Here is a 23,824-nt window from a genome sequence, read left to right on the forward strand (position 1 = left end):
AAAAGAATACGTGTTCTCGATATATTCTGAATGTATTTTCACTTTTTTTAACAGGTTCATTTTTCTCCTTATGGTACTTAGGTTACAAAAATAAAATAAAAAAAGATTTTTTCTAGTAAATTATTGCTTACATTTGTAAAAGATAAACTTTTTTATAAAACATAAAGTTAAAACACTTAGGACGGGTTGTTTCGGAAATTTTGGACAATTCTTATCAATGTTGATTTTCAAGTTCTGTGAAAGATATTTTCAAGTTCTGTTATTATTCAGTTTTGTCAAGCAACCAGCCTGATAAAATATAATAACAGAACTTGAATAGGACTTTCACAGAACCCGAAAATGAACGTTGAAATTTGGTGAATTGTTCAAATTCTCCGAAACAACCCGTCCTTAGTAAGTAAATTCACTATGACACCCATTTCTTAAATTTGAAGTACTACGCTATTTCTTTGATAGAATGTTTTTTTTGTTCCGATATCTCTATACTACCTATTTTGCATTTATGGAAATCTTGCTGTATTTGATGCAGCGATTTATTTTTAGTTTCGGGCATGTAGAACATGATGAACAAAGTAGGAATTATTAAACAAAAAACGAAAATAAGATGTGGATAATGTTGTCCAATGTCATCTTTGACGATTTGGTAGAGCTTAATAACTACAGCTGCGAATCCACCTTGAATGAATGACATGTATGATGTCAAATAACCCCTTATGTTATAAGACAAGATCTCGCTTGTAACTACCATGGGTACTGGGGCCATTCCACAGTCGAATCCCATCCTAAGTACAAACACTCCGACCATTGGAATCCACGCGTATTCCAAACCAATAGCGTCGATATATTGGAGGTAGTAATATACTCCTAGGAGAATGTTAGATAGCATGCAGATGATTGCTGACAATCCATACAATGGCTTCCTGCCAACTCGGTCCATTACCGCACTTGTAATTATTACCGAAATATCCGATAGAATTTCACAAAGCAGTACAGCATACTCGGGAGCGATCGGGGAATTCGCTTCCATGAATATGGTCTGTAAATAATTGCTTATTGCCACAACGCCGGTAAATTGCTGACCGAATATCAAAGCCGTTATTATAATGATTGCCTTCCTCGACTTAGGTTCGCACAACTGCTTCAAAATTTGCAAAAAGCTTGAATTATTAGAGTCCTCGTTTATGAATGTCTGAATTCCCTTGATTTCGTCTTGAATGTCTTCTATTCTTGTGCATCCTCTGAATTTCATCATAGCGCACTCAGCCTCCTTGCTTTTTCCTTGCTTGTAGAGAAAGTATGGAGTCTCTGGCATAAGCAAGAATGATACAAACATCACAACTGGTATGATGATGGAAACTGCATTTAGGGTATGAAATGAAACGTTTGGTCCAATGATGTACTCAAAAAGGCATCCGATTGACTGGGACATCACCAGGAATGTGACGATGGCGCCTCGAACGTGTTGTCCCACAACTTCTCCAATGTAAACGGGAACAGAACCATACGTGCATCCAACAGCAGCTCCTAACAGGAATCGTCCAACGTAGATATGAACCACTGTTGTTGAGAAGATGAGCGAGATCCACCCAGCCATGTAAACCAAGGATATGAGAATGATCATGGGTTTTCTTCCGACTCTGTTGAGAAAGTAGGAGAAAGGCAGCGTCATAGACACACCTCCAAAAGCCAGCATGGAAGCCGCCCATGATAACTCACTGTTGTCCAGAGGGATGGGAGAATCCTCAGCAGCCAATTTCACTAGAGAGGGGGAAGCCCATCCTGATGCACTCCCAATGCAAGCAAATGCCAATCCACCTGACAATAAAAACAAAACTTTAAGGACATATCACAATAATATCGGTATTCACAAAAAAATATCCTAAATACCCAAGAGTTTGATTCATCGAAAGAATATAAAGCAACTAATAAAAAAAGAATATTAACATTTAAGATTCTTTACGAAAAAGATTAATTTTCTTAAACTTATACACAAGAATGCCCTAAAACTTTTATTTGTTTATTTTCTTCCTAATCTGATAGTATTATTGTCCTAGCGTCTGGACGATGTAGGCCCTCTGATTGGTCAAATTAAAATTGTCTGTTTCGTGTAAATTCAGCTAACTTGAAAATTAAGACACGATTTCATACTAAAATAGGATCGCCTCATAATAATACGAGATTTCTTCAAAAGCATCGTTTCTGCTCATATAATTTTTGGATAATATCGAAGAAAATATGTTTTAGAAAGTTCATAATCCATTGGATTAATTTTCACATTACAGTGAAAATTATCCACAGTTACGTGATTATGTTTGACGTTTATAAAAAAATCACGCGTTCTTTCAATATGGCCGATACGCACGACTATAGATGGCCGACAGAGTGCACCTCTGGTGGTATAAAAACGAACCAAATGCCTGGCGCTAATATTTAAATATGCAGCTCACAATACTTGACTACTTGACCATTAACAAGCGTTTAATAATAAGATTTCTTCTGGAAGCTTATCACTTTGTAATGGCATTTTTCATTATTATTTATATATTTTTTTGCTTATTAATTATATCTGATTTTATATTTACAATTTTTCTAATTTCTAAAATTTCAAAATTATTTATTTGCGAATATCCTGAGTGAAGTATTTAAAGACCTGAATTTTTGATTTTGAAAGTGTGATCATTATTCAAAAGATGATTTGCAAGCTCAGATTCACTATTTCCATTTAGAGCGCTGAGATGTTGTTTAGTTCTGACTTCAAACACAAAAAAATGTACGAGCTATTAGTAAGTTCACAACCAGTTATTTTACAGGCTCCTGCCTAGCACCTAGCGGTCAGAAGTAAAACTAGGGCCTATAGATAAAACAGATGTTTTAATTACCAATTGACTTTTCTTTGACAGTGTTTTGTTTTGATAATTAGCTTGTCAGTGTGTGTTATTTGATTAGGTTATAAAAAGCCTCGCCGAGTGGATTTTTAACTTCTTCTCTCCTAAAAATAGTAACAAGCAGTCATTATGGTCAATTGACCACTTGTAAAAGTGTTTTGCCCGGGTCGGGAATAATTTTTATCTCGTAACATTAAATAAATTAAAAAATGCAGTTTGTGCAGTAAAAACGAAAACCATGCGTCTGTTATTTTGAAGACTTCAACAAGCTCCAAACTATTCTCAACAGTTTCTATTGGTTCTATCTTTGTAAAAGAAATTACAACCATCCCAATTGAGTTTTTAAACTCCTGATTTTTTTGTTTGATTTTTGGTATCTTTATTATTAAGAATATGTTTCTTCATTGTTATTAGTGTAAAACGCCAGTTGAATAGTACCAGGATTGTGTTTATATATAATTTTAGAAGTATCGTTATCCACAAACAGAATTCTATGCCATTGTTTATTTCTATCTTTAGAAATACCGTTAAAGAGAATATTTTTAATTTTTTTATTTAGTATTTCAATTATCAATTTATTAGAATAACCGTTATTAAATACTATTTGTCTTATGAATACATTGTTTTATGGTTATATGCTATTTTTTTTTTCAGGTCTTAAAATACTTTTAAAAATTAGGAAACATGTTAATATAAAAGCAGATATAATTAACAAGAATTTTTTTTATAAACTCTCTTTTAAATATTTTCCCACTTAACTGGTCTTTCCCGTCTAACGATATTGTAATTCCTAATTCTTATAAACCCAGCCTACTCTTACCCCTCCCCCCTCCTTCCACTTCTTCTTTCCAATTGCAATCTATATTTAATTTTTGACTTCGGTTTATACACAATAAAATGTAAACATTATATTTATTTATTTATTGGACAATTTGCATAGCGCCGCTTTTGTGAGATATCATCTCAGGGGCGCTATGTTGTAATGATCTACCTTTTTACACGGTGTCCGGAAACTCGTAGTACAAGCGGGAAACTGGAGAATCTACACCACATGGGGAACCCAAAAAAACATAAAGTTTTTTGATTTGTGCATTTTCAAAAAAAAAAAAAACCAAAAAAAAATATTTTTCGGCTATTTTAGGGTTAAAGTTTTTTTTGGTGTTTAGGGTTGAATAACAGATGTTTTAACCCTGCAGAGCAGAAATATTTTATGATTACACCGGGTTAAATGAAGGGTGATTTCAAAATAATGCTTCAAATCCGAGTTTCTTCATTTGTTTTACTTTCAAATAGTTTTAATTAGTTGGGTACTTTGATCTTCAGTAATAATTTATAAGAATTTGATTAAAAAAAAAAAAAAAATCAACTTCAAACTCGATTTACTCGATAACGAAAGCTCAAATAAAAAAAAAATATACTACAAAATCGACTCCAAATGTGATGTAGATTCACCAGTTTCCCGCTTGTACTACGAGTTTCCGGACACCCTGTATATAGATTTTTAATCTCCTGATGAAGGTGTATATATAATCTAACTTTAAACTTTATTAGATACAGTAATAGTTGTAGGTAAAGAATTACCACCAGTTGGAGTAAAATTAACGCCTTTTAATTAAACCGACTGCTAATCTCATCGCACAATTACCCTCATTTTATTCATAAACACGGGTACAATTAATCACTATGCAATAATCTATTATTTCAGTCAACTTTGTTATAACTATCTTTAATTGTTGTGACAAACTATACAATATTGATTCAACTTATAGACACTGACGGTTGTAACACATATTTAAGCACTGCAAGGCTCCTATGCGAGCAAATTATATTAGGTACGATAACAGTTAATATCAGTTGTAGACATGTAGTCAATAATAGTGTTTCATTTGAAATAATCCATCACAAATACGTAAAATTTAATTTATTCAAACAACTGTCATTCTTATTATGCGTAAATTTTGCATGTTATTATTCATTAACTCCTTCCTGTTCGGTGTTTTAACAATATATACTCACCCTCTCTCTGTGAATGACCTAATATCTATCTATTAAATGTAACTGTTGGTAATATCACTTAAAATGGGCGAAGCCCAACCAAGTGCCGCCCGCAGGGCCTAGCAGAAAAAAACCCGCGGAGCGGGTTTTTAACTGCTAGTTTGTAATAATTACTTTATTTTCTTTAAACATGACACACAAAAGATTTTTTCTACAGAGTGAACAAATTAAACAGAGAGTATAATTACGAGACTGAATTATTATTCATATACAACCCAAATAATATAAACAACGCAAATCTATTAATTTATTGTAGTCAAAGAAACGAAAAACACTCACTTGCAATAATGACATAAATCGTGTATTTATTTTTCTTTATATTTTGCGTAATGCCCAGCATCGTCGATAATAAGTTTTTTATCGGAATTTTTCAGTAGTGTCTTAGCTCAATTAACCACTGCAGGCTGCTTCCCAGCACTTTCAGAATTGAACTGAAGTTATATTTTGTCTTCGACTTTTCAAATGTACAGCCAACCAATGAATGAGATCAGTTAATTGCAAAACGCCCAAATAGAAACCTGTACTTTAAACATATTATCACGTTCAATAAACCTATAATGTTATACAAATTTAAATTTGAAGAAGTGCTAATATACGAGAACTTTTATTTACATCTGATCTCATAACGTAGGCAATTCTTTAACAATAATATTTGATCTCACCACTTTTATTGAAAGAATTTATTATCGCATCCATTTTTCCGTCTGCCCGATACCAGGTGTCACATTTCGATTGAATCTACTTATTTCTAATATGAAAGACTTAAATTCTTTCACATTGCAAAAGGCTTATAAATGCGCAAGTAAATGTACTAAATTATCCATATCAATATTGAAACGTTACAAAGATAATTATCGGTGTATTTATTGTTATATAATAAATATACGAAGCATAATTTTTGTTTAGTCATGTTCTACTGACCTCAAAAAATGTTCAAACAAATAGTTTCGTCATAGTTAAATCAATAACTCGATTAGTGATGACTGATAAGTGTGATGACAATATTATTACTCCAAAGATAATGCAACAGCAAACCAAACTTCTTTGTTTATTTTTTGCATTAATTTGCATTCTTTTCTAGTCGGTGTACAAATTATTCGCAGCACTTACTAATTTAACACCATAAATAAAAAAAAGTCTTTATTGTTAAGGGCATTTAAGTTTATTCTTAGAAATAATGGGATCGTTTACTTAGAGATTATTCACTGATGTGTATGATGATTTTTTATCTTTTAGTTCGGGCAAAATTTTAATTCATATTTTGGCATATATGGAAGACCATTTTTATTGTTTTCTTCGGGTTTTTTTTAAAATTTAACCCTAAAATTGATATATAGTGCACAAGACCATTTAAAACGATACAATAAAATCGACTTACGTTTTCGTTTTCCCCTTTCAGACCATGTCTATATTTGAAAATGCACAGATGTTGTGGGGTATTTTTACAATATATAACTACACAATATTTTTTTAAATTTAATAAAATGTAAAATTTTGAGTATTCAGTGTACGATTTGACAATTTATTTGAAATACGCCCTCTGAGACGTAACTTATATTACAATTGAAAAAAAACAGCAATTTTTTTTCGAAATAACTGTACCAATTGAAATCAAACATCAAATACATTCTGCCACTGCCATTTTTAATTAAGATCTGAAAAGATTAAAAAAGATAATTTCGTTGAACATAACTTATCAGTAGTATTTTTCAGAAAAACCAATTTGTTTATTGATGCTAATTAATACCTATCTGATTTAGAATAACTCGTGTAAGGGGAATGAGTTTCATATTGAGTTGTACTTAAATAATTTCGGGAATATCCAAAAATTTAGACATTCAAATTAATAAACTGAAGGTCTATCTTGTAATTCGTAAAAAATATAACACAGCATATTTGAATTCCTTTACAACATATCTTTAACATATGCATTGAATAGGGACACTCTCCAAAGCAATTTAAAATCTTCACAATAATACAAATTTATAAATCAGATGAATTGCATAAACTATAATATTTGAAAAATGCTCTAAAAATAAAGTCATTGAACATTTAGAAAGACATAAAATTTTATCACAAATTCAAGCACTGAACATGCAATGACGATTGATAAGAAAAATAAATGTCTAGTTATATTTTTAGATTAAAGGATAGTTGTCGATACCGTAAATCCTAATATACTAATTAAAAAGTAACTTAACTAAGTTTTTGAAAAAAATCACTAAAAATACTCACCAACTGTCTTAAAGACAGAACACAAAGATTAAGATTGGTAAAAAATATAATACAGAATCAAAGAAAAAACACGGAGTACCACAGGGAACTGTACTTGGACTTTTTTTATTCTTAATATATATAAATGATTTATGTTATTTTGAAATCTCAGGACAAATTATTTCTTACGCCGACGACACGGCAATAACAGTAAATGGAAATTCGCGGATCAAAACATTTTAAACAACAACAGAATGTATTGCACTAGTTTCAATGTGGTTAAAATGTGACAAACTCGTTTTAAACTCTTGCAATACTTTTTATAAAAACATTGAAAACCAAATTCACGATAACTTTAAAATTAGAATCCACAATTCACATTGCAATCAAGTAACATGTTCACTGTGCAACGACCTCGCTAAAATTGAAACGATTAAATATATGGGTGTTCCCATTTAAACAAATCTAAACTGGAAATCGAAAATAAATAAAACCTTTTGATTTGTTACATGATTTGTATACCTACTTATTATTGAAAATAAAAAAAATCATAAAACGTTATGTTTCATTTCGTAACAATGATATTACATTATTATACCAAAATTTTGTATTTTATTTAAGTTTAAAAAGTTTATTTCTATTATTATTTTATTAGTCAATTTTAAAATTACCCATGCTCAGGTTGACTTTGTGGGTTCTATTAACTTACCTTTTTTTCTTTTTCAAATTTGAGACGATTTTGAATAGTAAGAGAGTATTCAAATAATTGCTAGATAGAAGGTAAGACGTGTCAAGTAAAGGAGGCCGCACAATTGACTCGCCCGAAATATTTGGGTGATTAACCGCTAGTCTCTTGGACAGTTTCTGTACTTCATCTCATTCAGGTTAGGGAGTATCAACCCTGGCGTAAGCAAGCATCAACAAAGCCTTCAATTTGAAAATAAACATTGCTGAAATCGATTTTAGTACCCCTGTTGCATCTCCTTTCGCTTAGGTACAACATTCCGCAATAATGAGGGGTGTCAAAGCACTGCCCCTGAGTTGGAGGTATTTCTATGAGATCATCATAATCAAAAATAATACAGTCACCTTTTCTCTTTAACTTTTATGGCGTGGTTCTTACGATTCATTTATGATTCAAAGTTAGTTAGCATAAAACAATAATGTTATTTATATTTTTTTCATTGGAATGCAATGTAGGTCACGCATGTGTTTGATATTCTGTTTACACAATTGTAAATTAAAGAGTTGTTACGTGTTTCAAATATTAAATGATAGAATACTCAAATGTTGTCTAATCACGTTTGTTTTGCGTACCCGAGTTACCTTGCACATCCAAAGTTTTTTAGCGTTGGTTAATAAATTATACCAAATGCTTTGCTGTAATATCATTTTTAATATTAATTTCTAGAAGTTAACTACCCATATTCACCCGAGTTTCAACAGTCAACAAAACCTAAAAATGTTAAGCAACCCAACGAAAAGTATGGGACGACAAATTGAATTCTCGCATTGACAGTTAAATGGATTTTCAAAGCAACATAGGTCATAATAGAAATATGAATAAATGAATCTTTTTCTTGCGATATCATTATCAGAGTGTCTTCTCTATTTTCTAACAGATTATTTATATTTATAAAACATCTATTTAAACTTAGATTATGTTTTTTTGAATGAATGTACGAATGAAATGGAATCTGAAGTGGAAGTGGAATTTAACTCACTTCCCGATCACCGATCGAGCTGAAACTAAGCAGACTCGCCTTTGATGACAATGCAATGTATCAACTTTTGTTTGCAATCACGCATACATACAAGTACGGCAGAGATGTGCTTTATTTCAAATAAATCCATTTCAAATGGAAATGCAAAATGCAAAATGGGTATTTTCCATTTTGCATTTTAAATGCTTTTCTAAAAACCATTTTGAATTTTGCATTTTAAATGCTTTTCTCAGTGCATTTTCAATTTAAAATACTTTTTTGCAACATTCTTCCTACTATCTCCACTCATCTTTTTTTCATAAGCCCCAAATATCAGTCGGTCCTCAACCTCGCTATGAGAGATAATTTCCATTTGTCAAGTTGCTGCCTGGTAGGAGCCCTGGCAATTGAGTGATACCATTACAAAAAATACTGATTCAAATACTGAACATGGGGCCATGACGCTGTAATATTAAATGTTAGATAGAAGTTTCTATGTTTTTACGTTGGCAACATTAGTCCCGCGCAAATTTTTTGTGGTTTCATAATCTGTAGTCGTGGTGTTTTTGGATTTACTATCATGTAATATATTTGTTCTACATTGATGTCCATTATTAAATGACAAAATTGTTTAAAAATTCTATAATTATTTTAATTGTTTGACCTGAGAAACCATTTTGCATTTTCAATGCATTTTGAAAATAGGTATTTTGCATTTTGCATTTGAAATTCTTTTCCAAAAACCATTTTGCATTTTCAAATGGAAAAGTTTTGACCCATTTCCATTTTGCATTTCAAATGGTTTTAGGTACCCATTTTGCACATCTCTGGATCACGGACATATACGCACTTCTCTGAAATTTGATGACATTACTGGGGTAAATATACGAAATAAATGTCAGTCCCACCCAATTGGGATTTGGCAAGGTTGTTAGCGCGGTTGACATCAGTCCCTGGGGAGTGAGGTTCAATTTTCATCAAAAAGTTTTAAAAGGCATTTTGAAATGTAATATAGTAAAAAAAACTTCGTTTTTTACAAGTTTACAAAAATATATACTTTATTTCTTGCTAGAGCAATCCCGTTGAGTTACAAAACTCATTGTAGGGCGAGAGGAACTTATTAATGAAATTTTTAAAACAATTGATAGATTTCATTACCCTAAATACTTTTTAAATTATTATAATTTTTTCTATAACTCTCTTTCCAAATGTTTGTGATACAAAAATAAATAATAATTTACATTGCATATTGAACGATGTGAACGTGAGACACGATGCATAGTTAAAAATGTTTACAAAACGACCCTTATTATCACATTTTTCAACTAAATAATATCTTCTTTTGTACATAATTTTTCTTTGAGAATGAATCTCTCGGAAGGAAATTTTGGCAATGTGTCTGGCTGGTATTTTTGGTTTATTTGTATGGACATTAACTCTTGGAATCTTTAGTAAGGCCATAAAGACGCTTCGCCTGTTATCAACACTTAAGACTATTCATACTAAACATAAGCTTTCCATTTATCTTTTACAGGGTGTTAAGAGACGTACCTGACTTACTTCAACCAGTGATTCCTTAGATTATTTCGAGTAAAAATGTAGATAATATTTTGGTCTACGGTGACTTCTTAAAATTCCTTTTACATATTTTTTAAAACATTAAAAAATCAGTAGCTATTAGACAGTTAGGGTCGGGCAGAAGGATTTTTTTTTAATGTTTTTATTTGTTAGTTTTAAAATAAAAAATAAAATAAATGTCACGAGAGATCGAAACACGTGGATATTTTTTAATCCAGACTTTCAGTTCTTATAGTTCCTGATTTAAGTCAGGAACGTCTCAATACACGGTATACGTGAAATTATACATGGTGTCAGGAAAAATCGGAGAAACTGGTAAATCTATATCACATCGAGAAACCATTAAAAAAATGTTCAGAATATTACGCTAGAAATATGTATTTTTTTATTTTAAATTTTTTTTGGAAAACTAATTTGTTACAAAAAAAATGGATCCAGTTCTACCCCTCGACACATTTTAAAAGACATTAAACATTAGATTTAAAAAAAAATTACTTCGAACTTGATTTACTCTAAAATGATAGCTCATACCAAAAATAAGTTTTACATCATGATAAAATCGAATCCAAATGTGATGTAGATTCGCCGGTTTCCCGTTTTTACTCCCGAGTTTCCTGACACCGTGCATAACTTTCATGTTGGCTGATAAAAACACTAAACATTTTCGCATCAACTTTTAAGGAAACTACCATATTTACACTATTATCCATTAAAATGATTATATTAGATTCCTCAAAGCCTTCGTAGTCTTTGTAAAGGAATGTTTCAATATTTGTGAAAATTGAATTGAATCAATTTCCCAAGTTGGGTCTGCATTGTGAATTAAGAATTATTAAAAAAACTTTTTAACACATGACATAAAGAATAAAAACTCAACTAAAAATGCCTTAACTATTTTATTTTTAATTATTGAAGACAATATTGGCGATTCCGTGCCCTGGCAAGGCAAGGGTCCTGGGGTTCGAGTCCCAAATGTGACTCTGTGTATCTTTTCCTGTTTCAGATTTTCGTTTAGGAATCGCTAATATTGTCTTTAATAAAGTAGAGCGGTGCCCCGTCAATACAAGGTTCCTGGGTTCGAGTCCTAAATGTGACCGTATCTTTTTCTGATTTTTCTGTTTCTGATTTTTGTTTAGGAGTAGCTAATATTGTCTTCAGTGATTAAATATTACAATTTGAGGTTTTAATCATTAAGTTATTCCAAAAAAATATTATTTTATTTTTATTACTTTTTTATTTTGTTTCTTTTATCTTATTTATTTTTTATTTTCATTTTATTTTATTTCTTTATATTTCACCAAAATCATTAATTTTAACAAAATCAATAACGTCTATTTTATTTACATTCTTTACATTTTGTCACGAAAAATTGTAAAATGGAGGCCTCAACACGGGTAAGCTTCCAATGCGGCTCACAAAACCAAATGATATTTTATAAAAAAATACTTATAATGTATAATAAATAATAAAAATTTACTTTGTTTGTCTCAGCAAAAACGCATTGGGAGAGTTTCGGTTTTTTCAGATTAACGCATTCATTTCCACTATCAATTCCATCATCTCCGGATTATTTCCAGTTCATAGCAAATCTTTTCGTCTTTCAATGTCATTATCACTTCTCAGAAACATACATTTATCTTTAAAAAAAAGTAAACAAGATACATAATGTAATTAATATTGATAATTCCAAATGCTTGCACATGAAAACATGGCGCAAAAACCAATAGTAACCAACATCTTTTAATGTTAAGTTTTATTATAATAAATTACGTATCATAATAAAAATTTAAGTATTATAATATTAAGTTATGTGTAAAATATTTTATTATCAACAAATACATAAGGAAAATTAGATATTTCTAACAATAAAACTGATGGCTCAGTTTTGTAAGATTTGTGTAAAATATTTTTTTTTACATAAAAACACTGAATAAACAATTGTTAAAAAAATCTAAGTAGATACCTGCCTGCAAGTAATATGCGCAAATCGATTTGACGACAATTGATATTGTTGCAGAAGAATACAAACACGTATATAATTTAACACATAGAACGAAATCAACTGTACATGTACATATATTTCAGAGGAATTTTCTTTTATCCACTCGAGTCCCAAGACTTCATTTAGGTACATATTTGGCTCAAACATTCAGCTACACAGCACTGCCAGAGAAAGGGTAGTTCGGGATAAAAATTCACATCACATGCTATTCCACAATTTGAAATTGGATAAATTGATAGAACGGGAGCGGGGCCGGCCCTCGGGGCGGTTTAACTCCCGCTTAGGAGGGAGGAATTTTTGGATTTATTTTTCCCAGCCACCCTTACTGTGAGTAGGGGTGTGGTATGAACTGTTCACTGCTCCTGTTCTGGTGCTCACTGTTTGATTTCACAGTCACGTACTATATGTGAACATTGCTTGCGCATTCGGCGGGACATGTGACGGTTGATTGGCCGGCACCATGCGTTGTACGGGAATATCAAAGAAATGATAAACGCGATGTGTTTTGTGTATTGCGTGTTATATTTTAAACGGTTTGACAGCATATAGGTCAGTTCTTGTTGCTCATTCAAATCATTTGAAGGTTAAGTTTGATAAGCAAGTTTGCTGAGCTGCATTTGATACTAAAACGTAATTATTTAAGAATTATTTCATTCATCAAAATGAAGCGAATGCAATGTTGAGTAAAATGATCTTTTCATTAAACGTTAATTATTAATAATATCTAAAAGGTTAATTTGTGATGAAAAACCATGGTAATATAACTTTTCACTTAAGTTTTTTTACGATATATTTTTAATTGTTCGTACATCATACGAGTTTCGTCAAAGAATAAATAAATATTTGTGACAAAATTATTTTCTCTCTTATTGTTTAGTACTTTTATCTTAGAAGACGTACATTGAAAAAATATCACTTTATGTTCTAAATTTTTTGTAAAACATGAAAGGAAAAAACGAATAAAATCGTTTTTTTATAAACGTAACAGTTTTGTTTATTGTCTTAGAAGCAACGTAGATATCTACGTAAAATATATTCTTACTGACTATTAAATACTTAATATAAAAACGTATATTATCCACCTGCCCATTTACCCACAGACATTACATTTAAGACGTTAGATTTTAAATAAAATTAAATGCCTTGACGCATCCAACTCATGGACATAAATAAATTATCATTTTTAGAAACAATGATGTGAATATTCCTTCATATGATAACATACTCCGCCCATTGAAATGTGAAATTTTACATGAAACGGCATTACTGTGCTGGAAATGGATATACACCGAATATAAATAAAGCAGGTGGCAAGTGTCGTAACAAAAAAATTGCTAAAAAAATTTTGGGAAAATAAGAATATTTCTAAACACAGTCTCGATTAAAAATTTTTACAAAGCAATCATTGTACCATTATTCATTATTATAGGAGCATTCTATTATTAGCCAACTATTAATGCCGATTGATTAATGAAACAAATGATAAAATGAATTAAAACTATGAGAATTATACTGAAAAAAAATATACGAAAGACGAAGAAACGTTTAAGGAGTAAAATATCTTATCACTTAAACAAATAAATTACTTAAATATATTATTTCATTAATGAACCTAATAAATGTAAGTATTGCTAAAGCTTTTTAAAACAGATTTTGTTCAAAATGCTATAATCTATTATGTACCTACCGATGCATGTTATCTACTATTATGCATGCTGTGTGTAAAACAATAATACCTAGCCTATACTGTACTGCATTACAATTATATATTTAACCCTTTGATGGGCAATGTGGTCTGGCCAGGCCATTTTGATTTTCAAATTTGATTTTTTTAAATTTTTTTTTTTTTTACTTTTTGGCAAGCAGTATATATTATATACTATACAACACGGCAAGCTGCGTCGAATGATGCTATTGCCAATGAAGTTACGTTTAGTTGTAAAAATATTTTTAAAAATTAAGACAAAAACTTAAAGTACTGTAACATATGGCCTGGATAGGCCATCGCATATGGTATCAAGGTAAAGGTGGCTCTGCGAATTAGATACCAACTATCTGCTCAGAGGTCAAATTTACTCAGAAAAACATCCAGATGCCGATCGTTAAGCGAATCAAGGTACACAAGTGGTGTTGGGTTTAGTTGAACTTGAATCACCATACCGGGTTATCAGTATACTGTGATAACTTTTTATGTCACTCGACTTAGCCAGAATTCGGGTGGGAAAAAGACTTGTCATCGTTAGTATTCACAATATTAATTAAGTCCCTCCCTGCTTACTACAATGATTCTTTATTACATACTTAAAATAACAAATGTGATCTTGTGTTAACATAATCCAAATATGAACAAGCTAAATCTAAATAAAAAGTGGTATCCAGAGGTAATGACAAAAAAGTAAAACTATTTCCAAAATCCAACATTTTGTGGATTCCCACTTCGGTCGCTGTTAATATCCAGTAGAGACGTAACGCCCGGAGTAAGAGTTCATTTGAAACAATAAAACCTCCTCCGCTTGTTCTGTATGCGTTCGAAATTCAAAATTACCCGGTGACAGTTCAAAAGGCGGGAAAGGGGGGCGCAGGGTTGCCCGTGGAAGGAATAAATTATCATAAGTAGCTACAATAAAATAGTATGAACGTTACTAGTGGTACTCGAGTTGAACATCCCTCAATGAATCGAACCGTACAGTTCAGATTTACTTTTGGAATATCAATAGAACTCCAAATGATATATACATATTATTTGGATTTTCGCTCTTCTTTCTTAAAGGAATTGCACTGATTTCTATATTGTGGTTAGTAACAGTGGTGACTGTCTCACTGACACCTACTATCCTTGAATAAAAGCTATTTTTATCACCTTTTTATGATGGTTGAATTCTATACGGAGAAAATGACTACTGTTAATTTATTAGAATCTCTTAAAATTGTCGGCAATTCCGGTTAAAACGGGATTGCATGCCTTACTAATGAATTAACAGGTTTTCTGATAAACTTTTGGTTAGTTACGAATATATTTATTGGTCAATAATGAATATATTTTTTGGTTAATTGTGAATATATTTTTTGGTTAGTTACGAATCATGGTATTGATATTTTTGCCATATAATGTCAATTGTTATATATTTGTGTTTGTAAAGTTTTTAGCACACCATGACGATATGAGTTAACTTAAGATTAATAAATAAATTTGTGTCCTCGCAGAGCGGCAAAAAATTGTTCAATCTTTTAAAGTGACTGTCGAAGCACTTTAGATCTTTTTATGCAGCAGTGGGGTCCAGTCCATAAAGGATGAAAAGCTGAGCCTAAGCTGTAAAATGAATCATACGAATAAGTCAAAGTATAATTTAGTAAGGAACTTCTACGCTTATTTGATCAGTTGACTTCAAAAATTAGCGGAGAACGATGCTAAAATAGTTGTTTTCAAATATTTTATACACATTCCACATAACAAATGAAAAAATACACACAGCCTACCTTTGAACATAAAACACGCCATTGATATATAATCAGAATTATAAAGTATTATCTCTAATCGTGTCGGTTCTAGTAAAGATAGCAGCAATCCCGCGAACAACTTGCGGTTTTTTCCTTCTTAAAAACTGGCTATCGTTTGAAGGTAGTCTCCCCATTTCAATAACTTACTAATCATCACGCCTTTTACCACATTGGTGAGTTAGACATGGAGAAAAATCGATTTTTGCGCTCACAATAAATTAACAGGTATTATTAATAAACCATCAATTAAATATTGTTTCATCAATTTTCCTTGATCATGACGATGCAAAGAATTTTCGTTGTAATGTAAAATCTTGATAATATATTTGTAATTTACTTAAAGTTTATTAGGAAAGCTCGTAATCCATTCGTAAGGCCTGCAATCCCCTTTTAACCGGAAGTACCAATAATTTGAAGATATTTTTAATAAATTAACAATAGTAATTTTTCTCCGTGGAGAGGATGAACCCACCCAACTCGATCTTGGGGTACACTTCTTGCTTAATTCACATTCATACATGCTTATCTAAATCTCGACTCTTTCCTTTTCATCAATATAAGTCTAAATAACCCAAGCGTCCCTCATCTCGCCTACCTGCAATTAATAAACTTCACTACTTTTCAGGAACGCTGAGTAACGAGTCCACAACCGAGATGTCCAACCTTATGTAAGGTAAATATTCAATAAACATGTTTTAGTCCTGTATACTTTAAAATAAGTAGTAAGTATCCTCCTTATAAATTGAATTTTCGCAAATTTCCCCTTTCTGTAAAGGCGAACGCCTACCGAATTTCATTCGGAAATTTGACGGCATGAACGTTGCAATTCCTACGGAAATTGCCTACGCAACGTCTTAGGGCAGGTAATCCACAAATCATGTTTTAAAATAGTTATGAAATAAGAAAAAAGTTTTATTTTATTTTCAAAGCGATTATTTAGCAGGTTTACTACGATGCATTTATTTCTCCTAAACAGAAGTATTATATTATAGTTCGTTACATTTCATTGATAATGATTGCAAAAATGAATGCACTAATCTAGTCATCTCGGTTTCAACAACGGAACAAACAATATTGATCTCTGGCTCTATCTGCCAATTCTTAAGGCTCTGTAGTGAGGGTTAAAGAATCGACAGATTAAAGAAAAATAAGAAGAAAGCAGCTTGAAAGGGCGATATATAAATACGAATAGAAATTAGAGGAAGCGCGATAATATAAAAAAAAAATGTTTTACAATAAATAGGCGGAATAATGAGCGTATTAATTTAATAAATCATGACTTATTATTTATATCGAAAATCTCTTGACAAATGTCGTGCATTAAAAGAAACTGCAATTTTTTTCATACTTTGAATATGTTAAATAACAAAACCAAAAGTGGTTTTTATAATTTTCGACGCATAATTTGCGACTTTTCTCTATCGAGCGAATTTCATAAAATTACTTTGCCAGCTCGGTAAATGTATTGAGATTATTTTCGAAAATATTTTTTAATAACTTAAGTTTTGAAATTATTTGTTTTTTTAATTCGATTGACAATCAGAATACGTCCTCTCAAATAGATTCATAAAAACTCCATATGATTGGTTCATGGTTTAAAATATTTTGCCACTGAAAAAAACATTTTTTGTATGTTTTTATTTAGTTATAGAACATTACATTTTTATATATGTTTTAAACCTTTAGACTTACTAACAACTAACAACTTATTTCTATGACATTTAGGCACACTTTACACTACATCTAAAACTGATTCTTTATAGAATTTAGGCATAATCCACAAAAAGCTGCAAGACTTTTGCTTCTTTAACATCCATCGGTAGTTCATGAATTAAATCCTTGAAATAGAGATTATTTTGGGTTCCCGACAGTCTAAAATCTCCATAGCTTCTCGCGGGTTAGCCATGTATTTCTAAATTAAAATTTACATTCGTATTCTCATTCTTTCAATATATTTACTAAGCTGCTCTTTAACAACGAATTCCATCAAATGTTCGTATTTTGGTAAGTAATTTATTGGTCAAAATTTTCAATTTTTTTTGCGTTTATTATTTTTAGAATTGGCGTTATTACAGGTGTTTTGTATGAATTCGGAATAACTTCGGTGAATCATTTATGATATACACTAAGGAATCTCCTATAGCGGACCAATTATTGCTACTTTAGATTATTATGATAAATTCCCCGATTTTCCAAGTATGCATTTTTTTACAGTTAACATTAAAAAAAAATGTTATAAATCTAGAGATAAATAATTGTCTTTCTTTCTACTTGCAACATTAACCGTGTGCATAACTGCCCACTTTGATGACGTCACACCCCACTGGTTGATAACTACGTACGTTGTAATATTTTCCTTTCGAATTTAGCAAATCGTGTAACCACATTACCCCCGGTTAACCCCGGCTCGAGTTGGCAGCACTTTGTATGTCTTGTAGTATGTGCGCCTCCGTTTACAATTGTGATAATATTATTTCACACTCTCCCGGGCTGGAATTTAAAATCCGACCTCAGAACGTGTTAACACAGTTTGCTTACACATTTATTATTTATTTTCTTTTAACTAACTTAAAAAGTAAGCTCATAGAAACTTAATCAAGAACTAATCACACGTAAACGATGAAACTAATGAATATTAGAAGATGCTAAAAAGTTAATTTGAACAAGTCGCTATTCTCAACCATTAGTTACTTGAATGGTAGACAGTGATATAATAATTGACTGAGGATAGCAAAGTCATGCTTTAATTCGACCATATGGCATGTCACCGTCCGTTGCTGTCTGTCTTACTTTGACTCGATGGCTAACTTTTACCAGGTAGCTAAATTTGGGTGAGTTATTTTGGTACCTGCCTGAAGAAAGATTGAAAAAAGAATTGCAATTGAAATAGTGACTTTTCTTTGGACAAATAGTAAAATTCATTATTTGATGTTTTAAAAGTCACAAAATATATACGGTTTATTAAGTAGGTGGGTATTTAAGATTCTACTTACAAATCTTAAGATTTCAGATGTAATTTTGGTTTTGATTTATTAAATAAAAAAAAAATTTAAAAAAAAATTTTTGAGCTTATAATACTATACACTTATTTATTATCAACTTGATTGGCTTTTGCATGATATATATATTTCAAGATTTACTGCATAATACAGTGACAACATAAGTTTTTTATTGTTTAAATAACAACAACAATACTTAAGCAATGAACATAATTTATTTATGTATTACAAAATAGTACAAGATTTCATAATTATAACAGTATTCAAAATAAAATAAAATAAATAAAAAATTCTAATTATTCTACTACTCCATAAGGTGAACTTCACGAGCTCGTGTTTATGGGTAGGTACATGGTACAAAGATAAATAAAACAGTTTTATGCAGTGCAGATGATATTTTTTCAAACAAAATATAAAATATTTTTTCAAGTGCACATGGCATAAAAATAGTATAAAATAATAGTACAGGTTAATAATACGTAATTTACGAGTGAATGCAAGTACTTTACAATAAGAGTTATGTCTGAAATCAGCGAAAAAACACATAGATGCTGAGGAGTAATTTCGGCGGCTGTGTCTTCAGCACTTGTCCGCCTACCGAGTTGTGAATGTATTTCTTGTTAATAATAATTTTTAGGTTATCTTTAAATTACATAAACGAAGCCTCTTTTTAAGTGTATGTGTTTGGTTTTTATTTAATAGGCCATCACAACGTATATTTTGTTGCCGCACGAGTCCTGATTTTTTCCATCAACTAAGATCAATTGAAATTTGACTTGTCACCTCTATCACGTTAATCACATTAAATTGAATATTCTGCACCAAATTTTAGTCACCCCGTACAGTTTTAGCAATGCTAAGTGCGTTTCAAATAAATAAGTAAACATAATTAATCATTTAATGAAAATCAGGTTACCTTACCTGTGTAGTACCTACATAATGTTCTTATCAGTTGTGTGGTATGAGTAAGTTTCTGTCTACATTTCGTCATTTTATATTTGTAAAACAATCTTTGCTGGTCTTGTATCGAAAATTCTAGATGGCAGGACGTTAAAAAGCATTAACAAATTGGTGCCCTAGAGGAAACGATTCAGAGTCAGACAAGCCAAAACGTTTTTAGTAGCAGTGGAACGCTGTTCTCGCTACTTATCTAAAAACCGCATTCAATTACGTAGCAATTATTTCAAAGTGAAATCCATTAAAATAGGGTGAGCGCAGGAGACCTTTAGTATTACTTTCTCCAAGATCATTCATTGACAATATAAAGATCTTGATAAATCACAGAAACATTATTTTGCCGCTATAACTCGCCAAAAAACACTTTCTATTTTTACCAATCTGATATTAAAAATCAGATTTCTTTGATCAGTATGAAAATCAATGACCTGCAATAAAAGTTATTGAACCATAAACTATAGATTGTCCTTGTCTCTCTCAATAATTTACATGACAAGCAACAATTTTAAATAAATAAGTTTTAAGCCGTCGTGAATTCAATGACCTAAGGAAGTATGGAGCTAGTGAACTAATTTTTCAATGATGTGCTACAAGTTCCGAGAAATCCTTCAATTTAAGTTCCGTTCAAAACAGTCATCCAATCGTGACCTCATTATTTCAACTTCCAGTTCCGTGTAAGTTTCCAAGGGCGCCCGTGCTAACAAGTATGAACCTACGATATATGCGTAATCTCTAGTGTTGAACGTGATTTTTCAATAGTAATTAGCTTCTAGCTGTTATTTTAATTGCGTATTATTTACGGAATTATTCACTTGTTGATTGTTTACTGTTGTGATTATGGTAGCACGTGTGCCTCAGATATTGTGTGAAAATGAAAATAGAGGTGGCAGGTATGGTACGATTAGTTCATATTAAATTACAACAAAAATAAAATTAGCATATTAATGTGTTGCGCATTAGAACAATGCACACAATAGTCAATATAAATTAATCATTTGACTTATATTAACATTATGGCGATATGATGATGCTTGTCATAGACAGACTTTTTTTAACCAAAACCATGCACCTCCACAAACTAGACAAACCATAGGAAGTCCAAAAAAAAATTGACCTTTATCTAATCTGGTGGCCTTTACCTAAATGGTCGATTAATTTAATAATGTAGTGTTCATATTAGACAGAGACTAACTACCAATTTAAATAAACTTATGTAAATAGCAAATTTCTTGGAAGAACTGTGAATGCTTCCGCACAATATGATGCATACTATTAATAATTAATTAAAGTCAACACGATCATTATTATCTAATTTCCGTGACACTTTAAAATGTAAACACTTTGCTATGTTTATCTACGAAATTCTTTCAAGAAAGACCTTGGTCCAATGACGTAAACAAGAGCTTTTGAACTAAAGAGCTGCTGGTTGAGCATTCCTTATTGTCATACCAATTTGAGAATTCGCACGACGAAGAACGTGGGATGCTTCAGGCGCGGCCACCGACTTTTCCATATTACATTTGCGTTCAATATACAGAGTTGTGCGACTGCAGCTCCATCTATTGCTTTCACCCCCTTCATCCCCTTCATCTCCTTCATCCCCTTTCCCATATCTTCCATCTCCTTACCCATACACCTACCGGAAGGACATTCAAAATAAAATCCCAGACTCCGTTTATCAAGTTATATCAGAGGCTTCGTGAAAACTGCTGTTTGAATTGGTGCTCTTAAAGCACGAAAGTATTTCTCGTGTTCAAATTTCGACTTTAGCTCGCTTTTTAGAATTTTTATCAACCTGTCGACCAAAATAGTGGCTTTTGTTGGACTCCATCACATTTAAACTATAGAGCAGAACATCTACTGGTGTGATGAATTTAGCCTAGTTTTATCCGTCTAAATTTTCTACCTAAATGCAACCGTATTTAGCTCATAACGCCACTTCCACAACGAGCTATAAAGGTGTCAAAAAAGAGAAGATACCCATAGTTTGTTCTACATTTAACACTAAGAAAAAAGTAAATTGAATACTCGCACAAGGTTTCTCGTTCTTATTTTTTTTACATTAACCCCACACAGGAGGCTCTGAACAAAATAATCTCCCTCAAGGCCTGTGTCATCTTTGAGAATGCTGTGTGGAGGTTCTTTTTAAGGAAAGGAAGGAGAAGATATTCTGTGCAGGAAAAAATGTATGAGGGGTTGTTAGGAATCTAGGGATCAGTGTATCCAGGAGTGACGGATGTATGAATCTATCCCTCTCGCTGCGGTGCACGGCGATGGATCATGAGAGACCAGTTTGAGAGATCAAAGGATCTCCTCAATCTAGCATTTCCCGATCTGGCACGCCACGCAGCTGATGGGCAGGTGCATCTTGAACACACCTCACGCGATGAACCCGGGCACCCCTGCTAAAATACCAAACCTTACGAACCTTTTGGGGTGACCTATGGCAGAGGTGGTGGTTATCTAATAAATGGTTTAAACCACCTCCCAAATAGCATATTATTCTTATGTTTGGGTTTCACTAAATGTTCTCGTGTGTTTATAAATCTATGAATAATCGTTGGCGTTATTTCAAAGGTAATCATTTTCCTGAAAACTTTATAAAAAACTATCGCCTGAAATAAAAAAAACGTTTTAAAAGTCTGAGTATCTCGGCTTACGTTATATCCATATGTATCAAAGAGGCGCTCTAGGGGCGGCCGGCTGCTTTTTTAAGCGCTCCGCGTTTATTTTGAAAAATCTTGGGAAGTTCTCAATTTTTTCGGTGTAGATAAAGTGTAAAATAACCGCAATAATTTTTAAGTTAGATGTATAAAAATAAAATAATTTTAGTGTCGCTGATTCGAGATTAATTCAACTTTTAATACAAAATTTCAAATATTTTAAGTTCAAATCTGCCACGTTGCGAAGAAGTGCATAATAACGCTGCAGCATCGGTAAAATCGGTCGAAAGATAGGCCACATGTGCAGTGTGAAAGACAAGCGAGCAACCGTGTCAAGTGTAAATGCGTCAAGTGATTTATAATGGGTATCCTTTGAACTATGGTGACTGTAAACAATATCCGATACGACAGGGCGACACTACTACATCTCAAAAGTGAAAGTGTTTTTTTGGACCCTAAATTAGCCGCAAAAATATCATTATATGACCTAGGACGCGATAATTATACTACTCGTAAAATTAGATTTCGAGGTTGCCGTGCTGGACGCTATCATAAAAAACATACACCGTGCATCAGAAAGAAACAATATGACACAATATTTTGTGATGCAGCACAGGCCGAAAACACTCCTGCTGTAAGTGATCGGGCTACACTCCTAAGTTATAAAAGTGATAGTGTGTTGAACCCTTCAGTGACTGCAAAAGAAACCATATACAATCCAGTCCGTGATCCGAATGTGAAATTTAGATACAGGGGGTGTCGCGGTGGACAAAAAACAAAATATTTATGCAGGGAGGAACAATACGTTCCAAAAATTATTAATAATAACAATGGTAATGAAAATAATAATAAGTCTCCGTCAGTACAGGATGTTCAAGTAGTCGAACCGATCGACAAACAGAATTACCTACCGTCTAAAGCCCTCCGCGATTCTGATAAATTCCACAACAACTTAAATGAAATTAGATTAGAACGACATGCCAACTATAGGAGCAGACAGCTTGCGATTGGTTCCTGGAATGCTCGATCCCTTAACAACAAACTAGAGGTGGTGGACGATATTTTCAGAGACCAAAAACTCCATATCCTTACTGTCACAGAAACTTGGCACGAGAACAGTGATTCGTACTCAATTAAGAGACTTCGAGCTTTAGGGTATGTGGTTATTGAAGAAGCCCGACCTAGTAGGGACCTACCATCAAACAATATCTCACACATGAATCACGGGGGTGTCGCGATAATAGCCCGACCAGGATTACGGCTAAACAAA

General features: G+C 32.1%; 1 protein-coding gene across 1 annotated transcript; it reads right to left on the bottom strand.

Annotated features, from left to right (window-relative positions):
• Window positions 1-657: 657 nt before the first annotated feature.
• Window positions 658-5,427, bottom strand: LOC149422257 (facilitated trehalose transporter Tret1-like). The gene is made up of 3 exons (XM_089633552.1): window positions 5,220-5,427; window positions 746-1,815; window positions 658-675 (listed from the first exon to the last, which is right to left on the bottom strand). The coding sequence occupies exons 1-3, from the start codon at window positions 5,278-5,280 to the stop codon at window positions 658-660; spliced, it is 1,149 nt and encodes a 382-aa protein (XP_089489678.1). The 5' UTR covers window positions 5,281-5,427.
• Between the last annotated feature and the right edge of the window lie 18,397 nt (window positions 5,428-23,824).

This window comes from Hesperophylax consimilis, chromosome 7 (genome assembly GCF_061612785.1).
Source record: "Hesperophylax consimilis isolate HC1 chromosome 7, BYU_Hcon_1.0, whole genome shotgun sequence".
In the NCBI taxonomy this organism is placed as follows: Eukaryota; Metazoa; Arthropoda; class Insecta; order Trichoptera; family Limnephilidae; genus Hesperophylax; species Hesperophylax consimilis.

Excerpts from the sequence above, each read along its gene's own strand:
- LOC149422257 (XM_089633552.1), bottom strand. The coding sequence starts at position 5,280 with ATGCTGGGCATTACGCAAAATATAAAGAAAAATAAATACACGATTTAT. Across the intron at positions 1,816-5,219 it reads GATTTATGTCATTATTGCAA|GTGGATTGGCATTTGCTTGC; the intron begins GTGAGTGTTTTT and ends TTTTATTGTCAG.